The sequence below is a fragment of the Diachasma alloeum genome, unplaced genomic scaffold (genome assembly GCF_001412515.2).
Source record: "Diachasma alloeum isolate Michigan unplaced genomic scaffold, Dall2.0 Dall_scaffold_00405, whole genome shotgun sequence".
In the NCBI taxonomy this organism is placed as follows: Eukaryota; Metazoa; Arthropoda; class Insecta; order Hymenoptera; family Braconidae; genus Diachasma; species Diachasma alloeum.
Genome location: NW_021680544.1, coordinates 533,236 through 553,189, shown reverse-complemented (window position 1 = coordinate 553,189; position 19,954 = coordinate 533,236). Strand labels below are relative to the sequence as shown.

The window sequence follows — 19,954 nt, the reverse complement described above, 5'->3', positions numbered from 1 at the left end:
ACAGGCGACACCTGAAAACTGCAGATTCCGTACCGGTCTATTTCCCAGGGACCCCTATCACTACGTTTATGTTCCACGAAAGGAAAACAATATAAAAGGGGGAGGCTCATCACGTGGTGTAGCGGTCGTTCGTGTATAATGGTAAAGACAAGTCGCTCGAGAAGCGGCTGTGTTCGCAAGTCGCTCGGAGAAAAGAATACTGCCTTATTACACGCACTGATCCATGCCCTACCGAGACTATGACGAGCATTAATACAACACGCCAATAAATATTTGATTCGTTGTATTTGCGAGTGTGCTCTGAATTTATTACATGGGAATATTCCATTGAAAAATTGTGAAAAATCGAAATTGTGTAAACATAAAAAAATCTTGAGAAAGTTGGCAGACAAAAGACAGAGTTTATCCAGCAAGAAAAAAATTCTCAATCAGAAAGGCGGCGCATTCCTGCCCATGTTATTGGGGCCTCTCATTAGCGCAATCATTTCAGCTGTTGTATAATCATGGAACATGCACGAAAAATGATACTTGTGCCGGAAGACAGTGTGGAAAAATTGAAGAAAAATTCTACACATGACGTTCATCACGTTCTAACGGAGCTGGCTAAAGAGATTCAACCATCAGCTCAAACCCCTGGCACTAATACAAGTCGATTGGATGCTCAATTATTGGAAATTTTGAATGCAAAAACACCCAAGGATGATCATGAGAAATGGAAATTGTATAATGACGTTTTGAGACGCTATTTGTTTTATACACAGCAGAGTAAAGTACCTGTGCAAGAAACGGAGACCCCCGACCCGGAGCCCGATACACGATATGACCCAAAAGCTATTGTAGCGACTATACCTGCAATCTTCCAAAGAAAAGCCTCGCATATTTTGGAATACATCGATAGAGTCGACAGTGGAAGAAAACTCAAGTGGGATGCAAGCGGACAAGTGACTTTGAATGGTCAATCACTTGATGGCGTGAATATTGTCGATTTAATTCAAGATGTGGTCAGAGCCCGTAAAACTTGTCAAGCTAAAGGCTGGGAACATTTTGCCGTGTATCTCCATAGTATAAATACACCTCGCGAGTTTATGGGTAACCCTAAATTTCATCGTGTACCGCAAATACCCTCTAGTAGGCCCAAAGTACAGCCTGAGATTTCGGAGGACGAAAGCTTTGAAGAGGAGGGTGGTACACCCCGCAGCTCGCTCGTGCACCGTACTCGTCGGAATTTGAGGAGAAAAGTGCGAGTTTTTTCTCCGTACGGCAAAAAAGAAAAAAAAACCTCAGGACTTTCATCATGGCTTCAATTTTAGAAGAAGAGAAACTATCGGGGGCCTATTTTCATCCTCCAGAGCCTGTGGCTTATACGGGACCGCGAAATATTCTCACAAAATATAAGAATGAAATAGAAAAAAATAAAATAAAATATTGGCTAAACGCACAGAATACTTATACTCTCCATAGACCCATCAGACGTAAATTTCCACGGTTACATTATACAGTGACAAACATTGATGATGTATGGGAGGCTGATTTGGTTGAGTTGAGATCACTAAAGACATACAATGATGGGATTTCATATTTACTTGTGGTCATTGACGTTTTAAGCAAGTTTGCCTGGGTTGAACCATTGAAGGACAAGTCGGCACCGCAGGTACTCGAGGGCTTTAAACGTATAATGGGAAGGAGCGGTGGTCGTGTGCCTGTTTGTATACAAACTGACAAGGGAAAAGAATTTATGGCAAGCAGTGTCCAAAAATTTTTCTCTGATAAAAAAATTCAATTTCGTGTTGCGCGTAATCCTGACATAAAAGCCGCAATCGTGGAACGTTTCAATCGGACACTGAAGGAGCGCATGTGGCGTTACTTTACACATAGTCGAACATATAAATATATGGATGTGTTGGAACAAATTGTCGACTCTTATAACAACTCGAGACATTCATCAATAAAAATGGCACCTGCGACTGTTAATATCGATAATGCTCCATATGCATGGCGTAATATACAAAATCGGTACAGGTCGGAGAAATCTCGTCAAGAAACCTTTAAATACAAAGTTGGGGACTATGTGCACATCAGTCGAGCGAAAGGCATCTTTGAGAAAGGATATGGGACTAATTGGAGTAAAGAAATATTCCATATAACGAAAGCCNAAGAAACCTTTAAATACAAAGTTGGGGACTATGTGCGCATCAGTCGAGCGAAAGGCATCTTTGAGAAAGGATATGAGACTAATTGGAGTAAAGAAATATTCCAAATAACGAAAGCAGTCCTCAAACAATCATTACCAATATACGAGCTGAAAGATTTAGCTGATGAACAAATTGAAGGATTTTTTTACGAGCCAGAGTTGGTGCTTGTCAATAAACAAACGGACAAGGATAAATTCGTAGTTAAACGTGTCATACGCTCTAAAGGAAAAATAAAAAATAAACAAATTCTTCTTCATTGGGAGGGATATCCTGATAAATTTGGTTCGTGGATACCTGCGTCAGAGCTGCACGTCATTGGAAGAAAATGAAGAGGAACGAATTTTATATGGTACTCCCAAGCAACAGCAGCATGGACTATCATCCCGATAATACAGTATCAAAATATACAACATTGTTCTCGAAACAAGTTGAGTTGGAAGGAGAATTGTTTGTGGGCCTGAGTGAAATACAGTTTCCTTGTAATTTTTTACATATACGTGATAGGAAATATGCCTCCATCAACTTTGTTAGTAGCGGAAAAGACAATAAGGGCTAGGCAAATCTACCACAAACATTTTTTCTACCTACTGCGGTTTTCAAGGACCTGACCGATCTCGTGGGTTTCATGAATAACTTTGCACCCTTGAAGGATCATATAAAATTTGAGTATTCTACCCAACAAGGCTTTGTGAAAATTGGAAGACATTGCACCTCCAAAACATACGGTAGCACGGTACACGCATTAGATTTTTCGGATAAATTGGCTGAGATGTTGGGGTTTGAGAGGTACGTGCACAGTTTCACAAACGTAAAGCCGTATTGTGAGGGATATCTACCTGCCAGTCTGGCCAGGGGTTTANGCTTGTTCATCTATAGTGACCTTTGTGTACCCTATGTAACAGGTGATGTGCAGTCATCTCTTTTACGAGTGGTACCATTCAATGCTTCTGGTTATACATATGGAGCCACACACTGTGCTACTTTTTCAAATCCTCATTATATTCCGTTGATGAGATACTCATTTCGCACAATTGAAATAGATATAAGGTGCAATCGTGGTGAAATGATACCATTCGAGTACGGACCCTTGAACGTGACACTTCAATTCAAGAGAATTGATTAACGAGCAAAATGAGTTCTTACATGGCATATTACGCGAACCAGGCGGGTGGAGGGTCAGTGAAGAGATACAATAATTTCGGACGGGTCTATGTTGGGAGCCCATATCAACGGGGCCATGGAATTGGGGCTTTCCTCGGGGGCCTCTTTCGTCGAATTCTGCCCTTCCTCGGTAGTGCAGCTCGAGCAGTCGGTAAAGAAGCTCTCAACGCGGGAATTAACGTTGTAGGCGATGTAGTGACAAACGGAAAACCCTTAAAGGTGGCGCTGGAGGATCGGATAGCGGAGTCGGGATCAAAATTGAAAAGGAAGGCACAGGAAAAAATAGGGTACATGATGAGTGGATCAGGATATAAAAGAAAGCGTAAACGCCTCGCATCTCATAAGCTCACTGGACGCGGGTCTGCCAAGACATCCAAAACGAGGAAGAATAAAAAGAAGAGAAATATTCCAAAAAATAAGAAAAAAGGAAAAAAAGTGAAAAAAAATAAATCCAAGAGGAAGACTCGCGATTTATACGATATTTTCAACTAATCATCATGTCGTTTCTACATTCACACTCTTCCGAGTGCGTGAAATCGGAGCTCGATCTGTTCACTATACCCCCGACGCAGACGAGTATTGAAAATTCTCAATTTGTTTATTATAATCCTGTGTCTACTTTATCGGACGACGCCCCAATCGAACTCATCGTACCAGGCCATGGAGAAGAATACATTGATTTGGCAAACACTATGATAAAAAATCGAGCGAAAATTTTGAGACCCGATGGCACTGCTGCTGTTGAGGATTCCGTCGGTCCTGTGAATAATTTTTTGCATTCAATGTTCAACCAAGTGGATGTATATTTCAATCAAAAAGTTGTTACGCCGCCAAATAACCTCTACGCCTATAGAGCATATATTGAAACATTGCTGAACTATGGAGAAGATGCCAAGTCCTCGCATCTCGGAATGGCTCTATGGTCAACTGATACCTCTGGCGCTATGGATACCGCTGCAGTTATGAGCGCTGATGTGAAAAAAAATAAAGGCCTAATCTCTCGACAAGTCTTTACGAAAGGTGGAAGACCGTTGGATCTGCTGGGACATTTGCATTGTGACGTTTTCAATCAAGATAAATTTTTGATGAACGGTGTAGAGCTACGTGTTCGTCTTATCCGCGCAAAGGATGAATATTGTCTCATGGACGATACTACACTTAATTATAAAGTAAATATTGTGGAGGCCTCTTTAATTGTTCGACGCGTGAAACTCAGCCCTGGAATATTGATAGCTCACGCTAAAACGCTTGCAAAGACAACTGCAAAATATCCCTTGACCCGTGTTGAGGTTAAATCTTTTGTTCTGCATAATGGAATTATGGGAGAGACGATAGATAACGCAATTTTAGGGCAACTGCCTAAAAGAATTATACTTGGATTTGTTGACAATGCCAGTTTCAATGGAGCGAGGAAGAAGAATCCCTTCAACTTCCAGAATTTTGGAATCAACTTTTTATGCCTGAATGTCGATGGACGCCAAGTACCTACGAAACCCCTGCAACCGAGTTTTACCTCTGACGGGTGTCTAGATGTGGAAGCTTTTAATACCTTATTTGCGGGGAGTGCTCTAGCATATTCCGACGGCTTTTGCTTATTCGCCTTTGACCTGACTCCCGATTTACCTGCAAGTTCTGCCAGTCATTGGAATCTCGTAAAGAGTGGGAGTGTTCGTATTGAAGTACGATTCAACAAAGCAACAGAGCAAAATGTAAATTGTCTGCTATATGCTGAATACGATAATTTGTTGGAAATTGACTCAACAAGACAAGTTATTGTCGACTACAGTGGCTGGAAAAGAATACTAAACTATTTAATAGAGGTTCACCACACAATGACGTTAGTTGCGTCCAAACAACCGGGCAGGTGTCACACCATAAACCTTTTCTACCCGGGTCACAAGGCCACGACTATTGTCCTGCGTACCATCGTCTTATGAATACACTTGAGCTCCTGAAGGTACTACCCCATACCGATGCATCAATTGGAGGCGTCTACCCTGCTGACCGTGTCCCCTGGACATGGTCCCGGCACTGTAACATCATCATCAACACCGATAACCACAACCAAGCAGGAAGCCACTGGGTTGCCGTTTACCTCGGTTCAAATGGACGAGGAATCTATTTCGACAGCTTCGGAATGCCGCCCTTCGACACAAGAATCGCTCAGCGTCTTAAGCGAAATTGCCATGTATATGAATGGAGCCAGAAAAGACTCCAAGATATATCGTCTGATGTTTGTGGCCAGTACTGCATTACTGTGCTTCACTGGTTGTTCAATGATCGGTCTTTACAATCCTTTCATAAACTATTTTCTTCAGACACAAAACGTAACGATCGCATTATTATGAAAATGTTTAAAAAAATTACTCAAAACCGAAATTGTAATCGTAAAAATTTGAGTAAACCTTTTCAGAGCTTATCTGGCAAAGGTATTTTACATTGTAATCAGTGTTCCACTAAAAAAATTATGTACCTTCATTAATTGATGAATAATAATAATAATCATCATCATCATCCTTTACAATTAAGAATATTATGTATCCTAGTCACTAAGAATAATTTCTGAATACATAATTTATGTAATTCTATAAATTGAGCGTTATGTAGTTATTTCTTATTACACTTCCACCCGCCAATCATTTTCTATCTGGCGGCCATTTTCCACCCACCACCCACTTCCTGTGACCCTCGGATCCCAACTTTCAGGCCCTGCAACCCAGGGGGCCCCCCAGCGCACCGACGACCTCTTCAAAGGCATGCCGCCGAGGGCGGAGGGGGGACGTGTACGTGCACTTCCTGGAAAAAAGGGGGGGGGGAATTCCTGGAAAAAAAATTCGCCAATAATGCCCTCTTACTACTGACCGCACTGAGAAAAATCCGGACGCTATTTGAAAGTCGCTCTCGACATCGAAAAAAATTCCAAACCACCGACTTTGTTTCAAAGTCGCGCTCTTGAATCGAGGGCGGTACCGTTGATTTATAATTTTCGGCGCTTGGGGTCCTATTTTCCGCCGTCAAAAAGCCGCGGTCTTAATTCAATGTCGCCGGGATTCAGTTCAATGTTGACGCGAATTATTCACGGGTAGGAACCTTTGATTTAAAGTTCCTCACGCTCTTGATTTATACGAATCAAAATTGAAGTCTGAGGCAATTGATTCAATATCTCACTTCGATGGATTATGAGTATGACGTACGATTCGAGGTGAGAAAAATGTATGCATTTAACAGGTATGTACATTTGTTTTAACGCCCAGAGGTCTAAAAACAGATCTTTCTTCAACAAAAACAAATCGCGCCAGCAATGAGAAACATACATTGAACGATTCTGCGAATTCAGGGAGGCCCGTCCCCCTTCCCCCCAAAGTCCACAGCCGTGTGTCGCCAGACTCATCCACGAACACGCTAAAAAAAATTAATATTAACACGACGAAAACCAACAAAGACAGGCGCAGTTAAAACGCTTTTTTTTTCATTCGTCGGAAAGACGTGATGTGATGAGGACGATGAGCCTGAAACTGGCGAATGATTCTAGCGAACGATATCCACAACTTTTGGAGTGGACTGTATTGCCGACGCTCCAAAGTGTAGGGGGATACATAATAGACGACGGTTGAAAATTTTATCTAACAGGCGGAGGGGGTTGCAGAATGTGTCTGAGCTACCCCCAGCCCTCCGTTCACATGCGTTAATTAAAAAAGTAAATAAAATTGTCGAATTTAAATAAAAATTTTGAGTATTTGGAATTTGTGAGGGAGTGGAGGGGGGACGCACAATAGGGGAGGATTGAACATTTTACCCAACAAGGAGAGGGGGTTTCAAAATCTACCTGAGTCACCCTCAGCCCTCCATTCGCATGCGATGATTAAATAAAAAAATCAAATTGTCAAATAAAAAAGTAAATCTCGAAAATTCGGAGTTCGAGAAGGGGTGGAGGGGGGATGCATAATAGAGGAAGGTTGAAAATTTTAGCCGACAAGGGGAGGGGGTGCCAGAATCTATCTGAGCCACCCTCATCCCTTCATTTGCATGCGTTAATTCAATAGAAAAATGTAATTGTTAAATTAAAAACCAAGAAATAATCGAAAATTGGGACTTCGAGAGGGGGTGGAGCGGAGATGCCCAATAGGGGTGGGTTGAAAATTTCAGCCGACAAGGGGAGGGGGTTCCGGAATCTATCTGAGCCACTCCCATCCCTCCGTTCGTATGCGTTAATCGAATAAAAAAATGTAATTGTCAAATAAAAAAAGGAAATCTCGAAAATTGGGACTTCGATAGGGGGTGGTGAGGGGATGCAACAGAGGCGAGGGCTGAGAATTTTACTCAACAAGGGGAGGGGGTTGCAGAGTCCATGTGAGCCATCCCCAGCCCTCCGTTCGCATGCGTTAATTAAATAAAAAAATGAAATCGTTGAATTTAAATAAAAACTTTAAGTATTCGGATTTTGCAAGGGGGTGGAGGGGGGACACATCATAGGGGAGGGTTGAAAATTTTACCCAATAAGGGTAGGAGGTTTCAACATCTATCTGAGCTACCTCCATCCCTCCGTTCACATGTGTTAATTAAATAAAAAAATGGAATTTTTGAATAAAAAAAAAATTTTGAAAATTGGGACTTCGAGAGGAGGTGGAGGGGAGATGCATAATAGGGGAGGGTTGAAAATTCCAGCCAATAGGGGAGGAGGTTTGGTATTGGGTGTGTGAATATGACTCCGCCCTGTTTTGTTCAAATAAAACACATTTGCTTGTTTAGAAAATTAAAGAAAAGCTTATTGAAAGTATGTTCCATCTGCAGCTACAACCTTCGCACATCTTTCAGGTAATTTACGTATTCCTTGCCTGATGAAATCCTGATCTTTTGAGCTGATCCAATTATCAAGCCAAATTTTGATACTTTCGTATGAAGTGAACCGTTCTCTCGTAAGGTCTGACTACAGTGTTCGGAATATATGATAATCCGAAGGAGCTATGTTTGACGAATATGGCGGGTGGAGTAGCACTTCCCAGTCCTGTCCATCTAAATATCTTTTCACAACTTGGGCGGTATGCGGTTTGGCATTGTTAATGTTGAAGAATTAATTTACTATGCCTATTCACCTATTCTGGTCGTTTTTCTTCTATGGCTCACTTCAAACGCATTAGTTGTCGTCGGTAAACTTCTCCATTAATAGTTTGAGAGGGTTCGAGCAACTCATAATATACAACACCTCTCTGATCCCACCAAATGCAGAGCATAACCTCGACACTGTGAATATTTGTTTCTGGCTGGGATGGGCCGGGCTCACCTGGCTTCACATAAGCTTTTAGGCGTTTAGGATTCTTATAATATATCCATTTTTCATCTCCTGTGACTATTCGATGCAAAAATCCGTTTCTTTGCTGTCTTTGAAGTAGCGTTTCACAAATTGTTTTTCGACATTCCATGTTTCTTTCTTTCAGTTCATATGGAACCCACTTACCAACTTTTTGAACAATTCCCATTGCTTTTAAACGCTTTGCAATAATTGATCGTTCAACATTTAACGCTGCAGCCAATTCTGACTGAGTTTGGCAAGAATCCTCTGCCAATAATGCCTCCAATTCAGCATCTTCAAATTTTTTTGTGGTTTTCCATGTTCTCTGTCTTCAGTGCTAAAATCATTATTTTAAAATCGTCGAAACCATTCCTTGCAAGTTATATTAGATGGAGCATACTCACCGTAAATCTCCACCAGCAAACGATGAGTTTCCGCTACACTTTTCTTTGCAATATAATAGTGTAATAACACTTCTCGCAAATGATGTTTACTTGGAACGAAAATCGACATTGTCACGGAGTTAAAAACACTTGTTGCTTATATTTCAACTAAATGTCACGTAGTGGGTTTGGCAGCTGATATAAAGTACTATCGAATACAAGTGTGGCCATTTATTAGTGCACGTAAGGAATACTAAAAGCGACATCTGTTGGGAAAGGGCGGAGTCATATTCACACACCTAATAAAATTTCCAACTCTCCCCTATTGTGCGTTTTCTTCCGCCCCCTCGCAAAGTCCAAATACTCAAAGTTTTTATTTAAATTCAACAGTTTTATTTTTTTATTTATTCAGCGCATGCAAACAGAGGGCTGGGAGTGGCTCAGACAGACTCTGCAATCCTCTCCCCTTGTTGAGTAAAATTTTCAAACTTCCCCTATTACACTTCCCCCGTCCACCTCCACCCGAATTCCCAATTTTCGAGATTTCTTCTTTTTATTCAAAAATTTAATTTTTTTATTCAATTAACGCATGCGAACGGAAGGATGGGGATGGGTTAGATAGATTCTGAAACCCCCTCCCCTTTCTGGCTAAAATGTTCAACCCTCCTCTATAATGCATCTCCCCTTCACTCCCTCTCCAAGTCCGAATTTTCGAGATGTACTTTTTTATTTGACAATTTGATTTTTTTATTTACTCATCGCATACGGACGGAGGACTGAGGGTGGCTCAGATAGACACTGTAACCCCCTCCCCTTTTTGGAAAAAATTATCAATCCTCCCCTATTATGCATCCCCTCTCCACCCTCTCTTGAAATCAGAATTTTCGAGATTTCTTGTTTTTATTTAACAATTTCATTTTTTTATTTGATTAACGCATATGAACCGAGGGCTGGAGTCTACTCAGATAGACTCTGCCACCCCCTCTCCTTGCGTAAAATTTTCAACCCTCCCCTATTGTGCATCCTCCCTCCAGCCCCTCGCAAACTCCAAATACTCAAAATTTTTATTTAAATTCAAAATTTTTATTTATTTATTGATTTAACGCATGGAAACGGTAGGCTGGGGGGTGTTTCAGACAGACTCTGCAACCCCCTCCCCTTGTTGACTAAAATTTTTTAGCCCTTCCCTATTATGCATTTCCTCTCCACCCCTTCTCGAAGTCCGAATTTTCGATAGTTATCGAACGGAGAGATGGGGGTGGCTCAGATAGATTCTGGAACCCCCTCCCCTTGTCGGATAAAATTTTCAACCCTCCCCTATTATGCATCCCCCTGCCACCCCCTGTGAAATCACAATTTTCGAGATTTCTTCTTTTTATTCAACAATTTTATTTTTTTATTTGATTGACGCATGCGAACGGAGGGATGGCGGCAGCTCAGATAGATTCTGGAACCCCTCCCCCTGTTGGATCAAATTTTCAACCCTCCCCTATTATGCATCTCCCTCCATCCCCCCCTAAGTCCCAATGTTAAAAATTTTTATTTAAATTTAGCAATTTTATTTTTCATTTAAATAATGAATGCATATGGAGGGTTAAGGATGTAAACATATTTTGTCATGTTCCTTAATTATTTATAAAAATTAGGGGTAAAAAAGTTGACCCCCGTCCTCGGTCCCTTTGGAGCGTCGGCAGTGCAGTACGTTCGAAAAGTTGTGGATATCGTTCGCCAGAATTTGTTCATCTGTTTGCTGAAAATATGTTCTGTTTGATTGATTTGGAGGCTGACTTGTTTATTTATTCACATATTTTTTCATTAATTTTCAATTAGTATCTTGTTTCTTCCTAAATGATGAAAATCTAAAGATAGTGGGGTAAAATGGACCGAATCTACGTATCAATCAAACGAAAGTAGCATAGTCAAATTTTTCACATAATTTTCAAAGGTTTTTTTAAACTCCAAACTAAAATCTGATTTATTCAAATTACGGTATTCAGTCGGGAGATATGGACAATTGAAGATTCTCAATTTCTACTCTTGATTCAAAGTCTTCTAGACCTTTCAAATGAAGATTTTCTCGCCTTTGATTCAAGAACCCGTTTTATCGGAAATTCCTTGAAATCGAAGGCGCGCGACTTCGAATGCATTTATGGGCGCAATGCCTTGAAATGAACGCCGCGCCCTTAAACGATCGTCGGATTTTTCTCAGTGCACATCTAACGGCCGTATGACTCCGTTGGCGTTGAGGAGTCTAGGGACCCCCAGCTCCTCGAGAATGTCGTTCATTAAGGCATCTTTTCAGCGGGTAGTGATTTGACTTAGACTGATGGTGCTAGTTCTGCGCTGGAGATGTCCGCTACGGATAACTCACGTTCGCTGGATGACTTTTCTACTGGGCGATGAGGGGTTGGTTCTCGATTCTTTCGCCTCTTCTCATTCAGGAGTTGTTGTGGGGTCATTCTCATGGTTTTATGCAATACGAATTTCGAGAATGGATAGTTTTGAATGACCTGCAGGAGTTCAGCTACTTTGACGCTGATGTTTGCGCTGCCAGTACTGTCAACGTTGTCTAGTGTCGATTCCGATTCGGTGCTTTTCTTCTCAGCATCAACCTCAGGTATTGACGGCTTTGTTTTTGTTTTCAATTCAGAGTCATCGTTTTTAGCTTTCGACTCTGGAGTTACAGAATGTAGTTTGTTTGGCAAGACATATTTGAAAAGGTCTTCCGGGTCTTCTCCATTAGTGGTGATGTCATTATTAGTAGTTTGCGAGCTGGCAACCCATGTGGCGTTGCTTTGATGAACTTGGATTTCATTCTTGATGAATTGAAGCTGTGCTTCCAGTTCCAGTGCTCATTAGTGAAGCATTTTAAGGTGTTCATCCTTCTCGCTTGACGAAAATACATGAACGGTGTCCTCAAGCCCGCTCATGTTGGCTACTTGTGTGGTAGACCTCAATGTTGACGTCGTTGAAGGTGTTGGAGTCGACTTGGCCTATAGGAGACGATTATTTTCATGTAAACTACGGCGTAGTATTTTAAGATCAGTTAGATAATATTTCCCTACTATTCTATCGGATTCATCCACCAACTTGACTATCATTGGGTTTATTATTCTTCTGACAAAGGCTGGCCCTAGATATCTGTGTGCAAGTTTAAAGGAGTAGACTTCGGCCTTATTACTCAACTTCTTGTTTGGATAATAAACTTCCGTTTCTACCTTGACATCTACAGACTTAATTCTACCAGCATTGACTCTATTGAGTATTTTATGTAAGTAATTTGCTAATTGACTTTCTACTTTGTGACGACATTCGTAAATTTTACTGATTCAATACACGATTGAATCATCATCAGGAATTCGTTTTCCATTTGTACTATCGCGCAGATCATGGTTCACTCTCGCCTCGCGACCGTGTTTAAGGAAAAAAGGGGAAACACGACTGCCCGCGTGTGGCACTGTATTATATGCGAATTGAATTTCCGACAAATATTCGTCCCACTCATTGTGTTTCTTAATGAATTCAACGATCATAGGCTTAATTGTCCAATTTCCACGTTCGACGGGATTACTCTGTGGATGAGCTACCGGAGTGGCAACATGTTCGACACCTCGTGCGGTTAGAAGACACTGAATGTCTTTATTTAAATACTCAGTATCATTATCTGTAATAATCGATTTCGGAGTACCCCATCGATCAAAAACAGCATTCAGAACCCTAACGACAGCTTTATCAGTCCTATTACGCACTGGAAACAACTGTATATATTTTGTATAGAGATCTTGAACGATAACTATATCCGTATTTCCTTTCTTCGAGCGCGTTTGTGAGACAACAGTACCAACAGATAATTGTGCCCATGGTTGTTGTAATGGTCGCGTCATAAGAAGTCCTTTTACAGGGTTCTGATCATATTTGAGTGTCAGGCAAATATCGCATTCTTCAACATATGATTTAATGTCTTGTGACATCCCTGGCCAGTAGAAATTTTGTCCCGAAGTAATTATACAGGAAATTACTTCGAGGAAGGATCGATCGCTACTGCTGTCGATGATACCTGTCATTTTCTCGCCGAAACTAGAAATTTCGACTCGTATCCTAACAGCTGTTCTAGCTTCTTTTAATCCTACACCTTGACAATAAATTCGACGTTGAGCCAGACGATATATCGCGTGTGGGGAAAGACAGGCAGGTCACCAGTCCTCCCGCATGGAAAAGAATATATCCGGAGGATATATGTCAACATTTAACCCGGATATATGTTGAATAGATGCCACATATAACAGGAAATAATCGGGATATATTCAGCATATAAAAAATAAAATATTGAAAAGTGTCTTTTTGGCCGAATTTATACATAACATTATATATCCACGATATACGCGAAGAAATAAATCGGTTATATATTAGTTGAAAGCCACATATAGCTGAAAATGAATTTCACATACATGCAAGTTATATAGACCAAATTATATACAGTTTATATGCATTAATATATTTAGCAGATATTTCAATTATATTACGGATATATCCAACTTATATGAGTAATATGGGATCGAGCGGAGATATATGATTGATATATCGCGGATATATCCAGCATATGCGTGTAATAAAGGATCAATGAGACATATATCTTGAANATCTTGAAAATATAACAAATTATTTGCTATATTTATATTAAATTTAACCCCCCCCTCCTCCTTACCCCCCTCGTGAGAGTGAAGAAAGGCGGTCGAGCTACAAGTTACAACGAAAAATATTTCAATAAGTGTTTTATTCATCAAGTGCAATATTTTCGTTGAAATGCAATCATTCAAACAGTAAGTACATTTATGTTTTTCCAACTTTCACCTTTTTCCAGTGGTTGGTTTAAATCTTAATTCTAACATTTATCAACATAACTTTTATTGATGAACTGAAGGAAGAATAATGAAATTTCAATCATAAATAATGTAACAAAAGAACCGAGAACATGAAAAAGTCATGCTGGGCAATATTTCAGAAATTTAAGAGAAAAATTTAATTTGAATTAGTAAAAGTTTAACTGATTATTTGGAAAAGTTGGAGTCGTAAATAAATCGTGACAGTGTTATTATTTAAGCCTTTCCTCAAAAATTGGAAATTTCGAACATCAATTTCCATAGATACTATTCCATAAAACTCGATCAGATATAATAACCAAATTATTTGGAATGAAATCCAAATAGTATTTTCGCCCACGTCTGGAAAATTATGAAACTTCTGTCGAATAAACTGAAAAAGGATTATTCTTCCTTTTCCATATCAAATTACCGAGCAAATAAACTACAGCAAGAATAACTAATTGCTTCTCTCCACACTGAAGAGTCTATCAAAATAATTCTGCAAAGAAAAAAAAATCATCTTGACATTAGAATATCTGTCAAATAAACTACAAAAAAATGGTTGCAATTTTTGACAACCAGACCAAAAAAAATGTCTCCACACTAGGGGTGGGTTGTACCAAACTTTGTTAGTTGTTCTATTCTAGGGTCAAATTCGTTCTTGCCTTATGGGCTATCTGACTGTTAACTAATAGTTTAGCTAACAAAAGCTGGTGCAACTGGTTCCGAAAGGGTCTATCAGATAAACAGAGACAAAAAAAACAAAATAAAGTGAATTCTCCATATGAAATCAGTAATGATGGGAAAGAAAAGTTATTATCATTTTCCCATACAGAAACAACCGTCTAATAAACAAAGGAAAATATTCTTCTCTCATGAGAACTGAATTTATCAAATGAACTCATGATTAGAGATGAAATAAATAAACGAATGCGTCCCTAATAAGCAATTTAGCAAATAAACTATAAAATAAACAGTTAAACTCATCTTCACACAAATCATAACAGAACTTCTGCTAAATCGTCTATCAAATAGACTTGAAAAGAAAATATATCTCCATACTCAGGAGTTCCTAATTAGTCATACGACTTTCCTTTGATTCAGTGAGATCGCTCGTTATCCTCCTAAATCAACTGAATATAAATATATATCAACTTTGCATAAATTTTCTATTTTCCATCAAGTACCATGTAGCCTGTCATTCCTCTAATCGAGACTCTTAAACCCCTTTCTCCTTATTGCTCTTGAATCCCAGCAGCAGCAGCAGCAGCAGGAGCAGCGGCAGCAGCAGCAGTTGCTGCTCTGTCTAAGGCCCTGAGCTTAGTTAGTTTGACATTTATTGCTCGATTCATCTCTGTGGTATTGAAAGAATTTGGAAACTCTCTCCTAACAGTCACTGCAAACATATATGAGGATAAAAAAAAAGAACACATCGAGGAACATATGAGATCATTATTTACCAGAACAGACAAATTACCTGCAACTGCCTCTAAGATACGAGCATCCAATTTACTGTGTCTGGGAGGATTTTCTTCCCGTTTCCTTATTTTGCTTGCACCTCCTTTAACATTGCTGATAAGTAGAACATCAGGATCGAACACAGCGAGTACTAGATTGGCCATACCTGTGAAGGTTCTCATGTCTTTTGATGCATTCCATTGAGTCATTGTCACTCTCACACCACTGCCCCTCTGTCCAAGCTCGACCTAACAAGTTTTCAGTATTTATTTAAGTGTTCAGTATTTATTTAACTGATAGGAAGTATCGCAATGGAACAGACAATGGAGAGAAAAGAAGGACCTTTTGTGGAGCAACGGAAGACTATTACAGAATTGACTTTGAAATACTATTGACTGGTGATTGGTAGTATTTTTAATACAAGAAGGTCTGTGAAATATTGAAATCGAGTGAATTCATGATTCCTAAATTTAATTACTAAAAATTTGGATGAGAATAGAAGAGATACCTACCCCAATGAAGAATATACGTAATTTGATAAGTAAAAGGCATTCTGTACGGGAATATCTGTATAATTCCGATACAATTGTCATTTTCAGCATAGAAATTATGGTGTAATGTATTACCGTATCAGCATTCTGGTCTTGAGGTTGCTGTCGTCGTAAATTCTCTCGGAGCAAATCTTCCAGCTCAAATAATCGTTCAAGCCTCTGATTATCTGATTTGATCAAAAATCACCAAGTAAATCAACGGAAATTATTAATACAATTAATGAAAATAATAAAAGTTACCATGAGGATTTGGGCACGTTCTGATCATTGGGTGGGATAGGGTGGATGGGATTTCCAACTCGGACTTGGTTGCCAAGGCCTCCTACTGGGATTTGATTGTTGAGACCTCTGATGACTGGAGCCTGGTTCTGGCGAGTTCGAAGAGGTGTGTGTAAGTCGTTCTCTTGGATGCTGTTCCCTGGGGTTCCATCCTGTTGAATGGTGACTGTCTCCTCAGCTACTGATCGATCGTCGTCAGAAGTGTCTTCCTCTGATGAGGAGCTGCTATTGAACGTATCAGAATTATCCTTGCTCTTCTAAAATTTCAATAATATGAGGAAAACGCTTTCAGTTGAATCCCAGACGAACTACATCTCATAGGAATACTGAATATGTGTTGATTATAATTCTTCAATGAATTTTCAATATTATTGAGAGATTTCTGACAGCTGCAAAAAAAAAGTCTGACATTTTGTCCCGAAACTCCTCATTGTCTCGATGATCACTGGATTGACGTGATAATATTTCCAATCAATTTTTGACGGATATCAAAATCGTTAATTGATCAGGAGTTATTTTCATACCTTTGAAAATTCAGATTTTTACCTTACATTTATTAGCATTTGCGGGGGTGACAGAAGCTCGCTTCTGTCCCGAAATACTAGGCTGTGACGGAGAGGGTGATGAAGCTCCTGTTCCTCGAGGTAGCAAACGTGAAGATTTAGGATAAACATAATTTTCGCTCTTCCTCTCCAGTACTTGAACGGTAGCTAGAGATGCAAACATTAATGGAAAATAACGTTAGGAAACTGATGTGCGAAGGGGAGGAACAAACAATTCAATACGTGGTAGTTTGAAAATTTTCAGGATATACTTGCGACGTCCAGTACCACCCCATCATAAATGGGCCATCCTCCAGGTGGTTTTTTCCCTGCAGTTCGCCATTGGACTGCATATGCCAGGTCAGGATTGAAATTTTCAGAAACTCCTTATAATCGAACCTTAAGATGCATTCGAGTGGTACCCCCACAGTAATTTTGCCGTCATCTTCCCCACCGACCCATTTCACTGTGGCAAAGCGTGGTTTTGGCATTCTGGGGAGAAATTCAACTCATTAGAAACAGATAGCTGATTGAAAAAAATCGATAACAGGAATTTCCGATTCATGTAATGATCATGAAAAATTATGACATTCATATTTTCATATCTGGTGAATGAGGAGTGAGAAAAAAGGAAATGATTCGATGACTGTTTGTCGGAAGTATATTTGCAACTTGCTGCGATTAATTGGAAAAAATGATCAATACTTACTTGCAACCTTCCTGTGATCACGATAAACTGTTAAAAATTCACTCTAAGACAACGAAATTCCAGTGTGCACAATGGCAACGTAAAGCACGTTCTGACACGTTGATGAGGTTATCGAGAATTCCAAAACAAAAATGGCGGAAGTACAACTACAGTCACTGCAGCTTCCATGAACTACATTCCGATGTATACGGGTAATATAGTAATGGATCAATTTTTGAGAGAAAAAATTAAATGATTGTTGGATAATAATAGCAAAAAATAAATGGAAACGATACCGTCACACACTTCGTAGTCTGGAAAAAGAAGTTTTTGGAAGAAATGGGATTGAAAAGATTGGATTTGATGAGGTTAGTTTCACAGTGTCTCACCGCGCGCAAGGCAAACGACTCCCATTGGTTCATGCCTCACAGTCACGTTCCCGCGTCGGATATATCCGGAAGTGAACAACCACACATGCATTTTGATCTTACCGAATCCGTGTCATATGAGAGTATCGAGAGTGTAAATTCCAATCATCATTTGTGCAGTAATAATAATTCGGTAAATAGTGGCTTAAAGAATCAGTGAGCAATGAATCGTCAATTTGGGATCCGGAAAAGATACAAATTATATACCCTGTATGGTAACAACAGTGGTGTTCCTGCTCGAACCAAAAGTCGCTGGGTGATGAGAAGGAAAAGTGAGAGGTTAGTTATGTCCTAATTTAAAACTTGTGCTTTTCAGTTGATCAAATCGACCGCATTCAATAGACAAAATTTATTGTTTTACATTGATTGTTGCAGGACATCATTTTTTGTGGAGAACAGTGGACAAGGGGAGGATTCTCTGAGTGGGGAGGTGAGCATTATATCTACATTTCATCAAATGACCATGGACATTCCTGTAGTTGGCTTCATAACATTGACTTTCGAATTATTAGCATAAGGAAAAAAAACGTGAAGAGCTTTTTCTCTATATATGTAAATTTTCTATGGAAAATGTACCATGACGGTACAAAATGAAGGTGACAATACCAGGGGTGATTTCAAAATTAAGCGAGATTTAGTGAGATTTAATCGTTGGAAAAAAATTGTTTCATAATATCTCTCGATTTCTTATTTCACTCGGTTGTTATTGACTTCATCAGTACACATATGACGAGACTCTTTTTGTGGAAAATTGCCTGCTTAACAACGAAGATGTCTTGACATTCAATCCTCCAACAACTCTGGAGGTGGATAATTTCATCATATTTTCATCATTTCGACTCAAGTGCTATTTTTTGATGAATTATTCAATGAATTGAGATAATGAGATTTATGTTGATATTTTAGTAGCAGAGTAATGAGCAGTGAAAAGTTGAATCTGGTTTAACATTCCTCTTCATTTCCCCTGTATTTTATCAATAGAGAGTTCCATAATTGCAAGAAAGAATATCTTTCGACACTTCCTGTCAAAATTCATGTTTACCGACATAATTTGATGATGTAGTAATGACATGTAACTGTTTCAGTGAAACGTCAGAATCTCAAATCATACCTAATTATGCACTCATCTCGTTTATAATTGATATGGAGTACAAGCCTAAAAAAATTCTTTTTGTGACTACGATGATAGTTTGGTTTCCTAATCATCGTTCATTTATCAATTCAATTCGATAATTATTATAAAAATAAATTGATATTACCATCTTCAATCATTCATCCTTTTTTATGATTTTCATTACCCGGATTTTTACAGCCTTCTGTACCAGAGATGAGCGATAACTTCGCAGATTCATCCGATGATTCTTCAGCAGACGAGGCGGGAAGAGGGGACCAATTGTTTAATGACCATATCGATGATTCAGCGAGCAATACAATCGATAGTGATAGTTCAAGTGAGGACACCGACGAAAGTGAAGACGAAGTTATTTTACCAGGTGAAGAAACTCCTCTCACTCGAGCCAATACCACTCACTCTATCTCACCTCCATCTTTGTCTGGATACTCAACAGAAGAATTGATAGCTACATTAATAGCCCTGGCTATTAAGTTACGACATAATTTCTCCTATGCAGCAACGGAAGATGTTTTGCTATTAGCAAAAGTATTAACCAATGCAAGAATTTCACATTCTTCAAAATATGATTGGAAGAAAATTTCAAATAGTCTTTGCGATAATTTGTCAATTCATCATTTCTGTGGAGAATGCCAGAGTTACATAGGGAAAGAAGTTGGACAATCTGGAGCCGAACCAAATGTTCTAACGTGCCCCCGGTGTCATCAGGTGACTGACACAACGACTAATTGGAAAAGTGGAAATGTCGTTCTGTATATAAATCTGAAGGAACAAATACAGTACTTTTTAGAATTGAATCATGATAAATTGATCATTCCAACGAACCGGAAATAATCGAATAAATATGCCATCGAAGACTTTTTTGACGGTACAATGTATAAAAAAATTGTTTCCAGTGATACCATCACTTTAAATTTTAATGTCGACGGTACACCTGTTTTCAAGAGCTCTTCAACGTCGCTCTACCCGGTTCTATGTGCAATCAATG

The 19,954-nt window shown here is 39.4% G+C and overlaps 1 protein-coding gene across 1 annotated transcript; it reads right to left on the bottom strand.

The window, feature by feature from the left end:
- Positions 1-15,123: 15,123 nt before the first annotated feature.
- LOC107042046 lies at positions 15,124-19,381 on the bottom strand. Its single transcript, XM_015262917.1, has 5 exons — positions 19,376-19,381; positions 16,244-16,433; positions 15,973-16,064; positions 15,366-15,594; positions 15,124-15,284 (listed from the first exon to the last, which is right to left on the bottom strand). Exons 1-5 carry the CDS (start codon positions 19,379-19,381, stop codon positions 15,124-15,126), a joined length of 678 nt encoding a protein of 225 aa, XP_015118403.1.
- Between the last annotated feature and the right edge of the window lie 573 nt (positions 19,382-19,954).

What these genes read in the sequence shown, in the direction of transcription:
- LOC107042046 (XM_015262917.1), bottom strand. An exon ending in CCAGGCTCCAGTCATCAGAG is followed by an intron (nt 16,065 to 16,243) that starts GTCTCAACAATC and finishes TGATCAAATCAG; the next exon opens with ATAATCAGAGGCTTGAACGA. An exon ending in TATCTTAGAGGCAGTTGCAG is followed by an intron (nt 15,285 to 15,365) that starts GTAATTTGTCTG and finishes ATATGTTTGCAG; the next exon opens with TGACTGTTAGGAGAGAGTTT.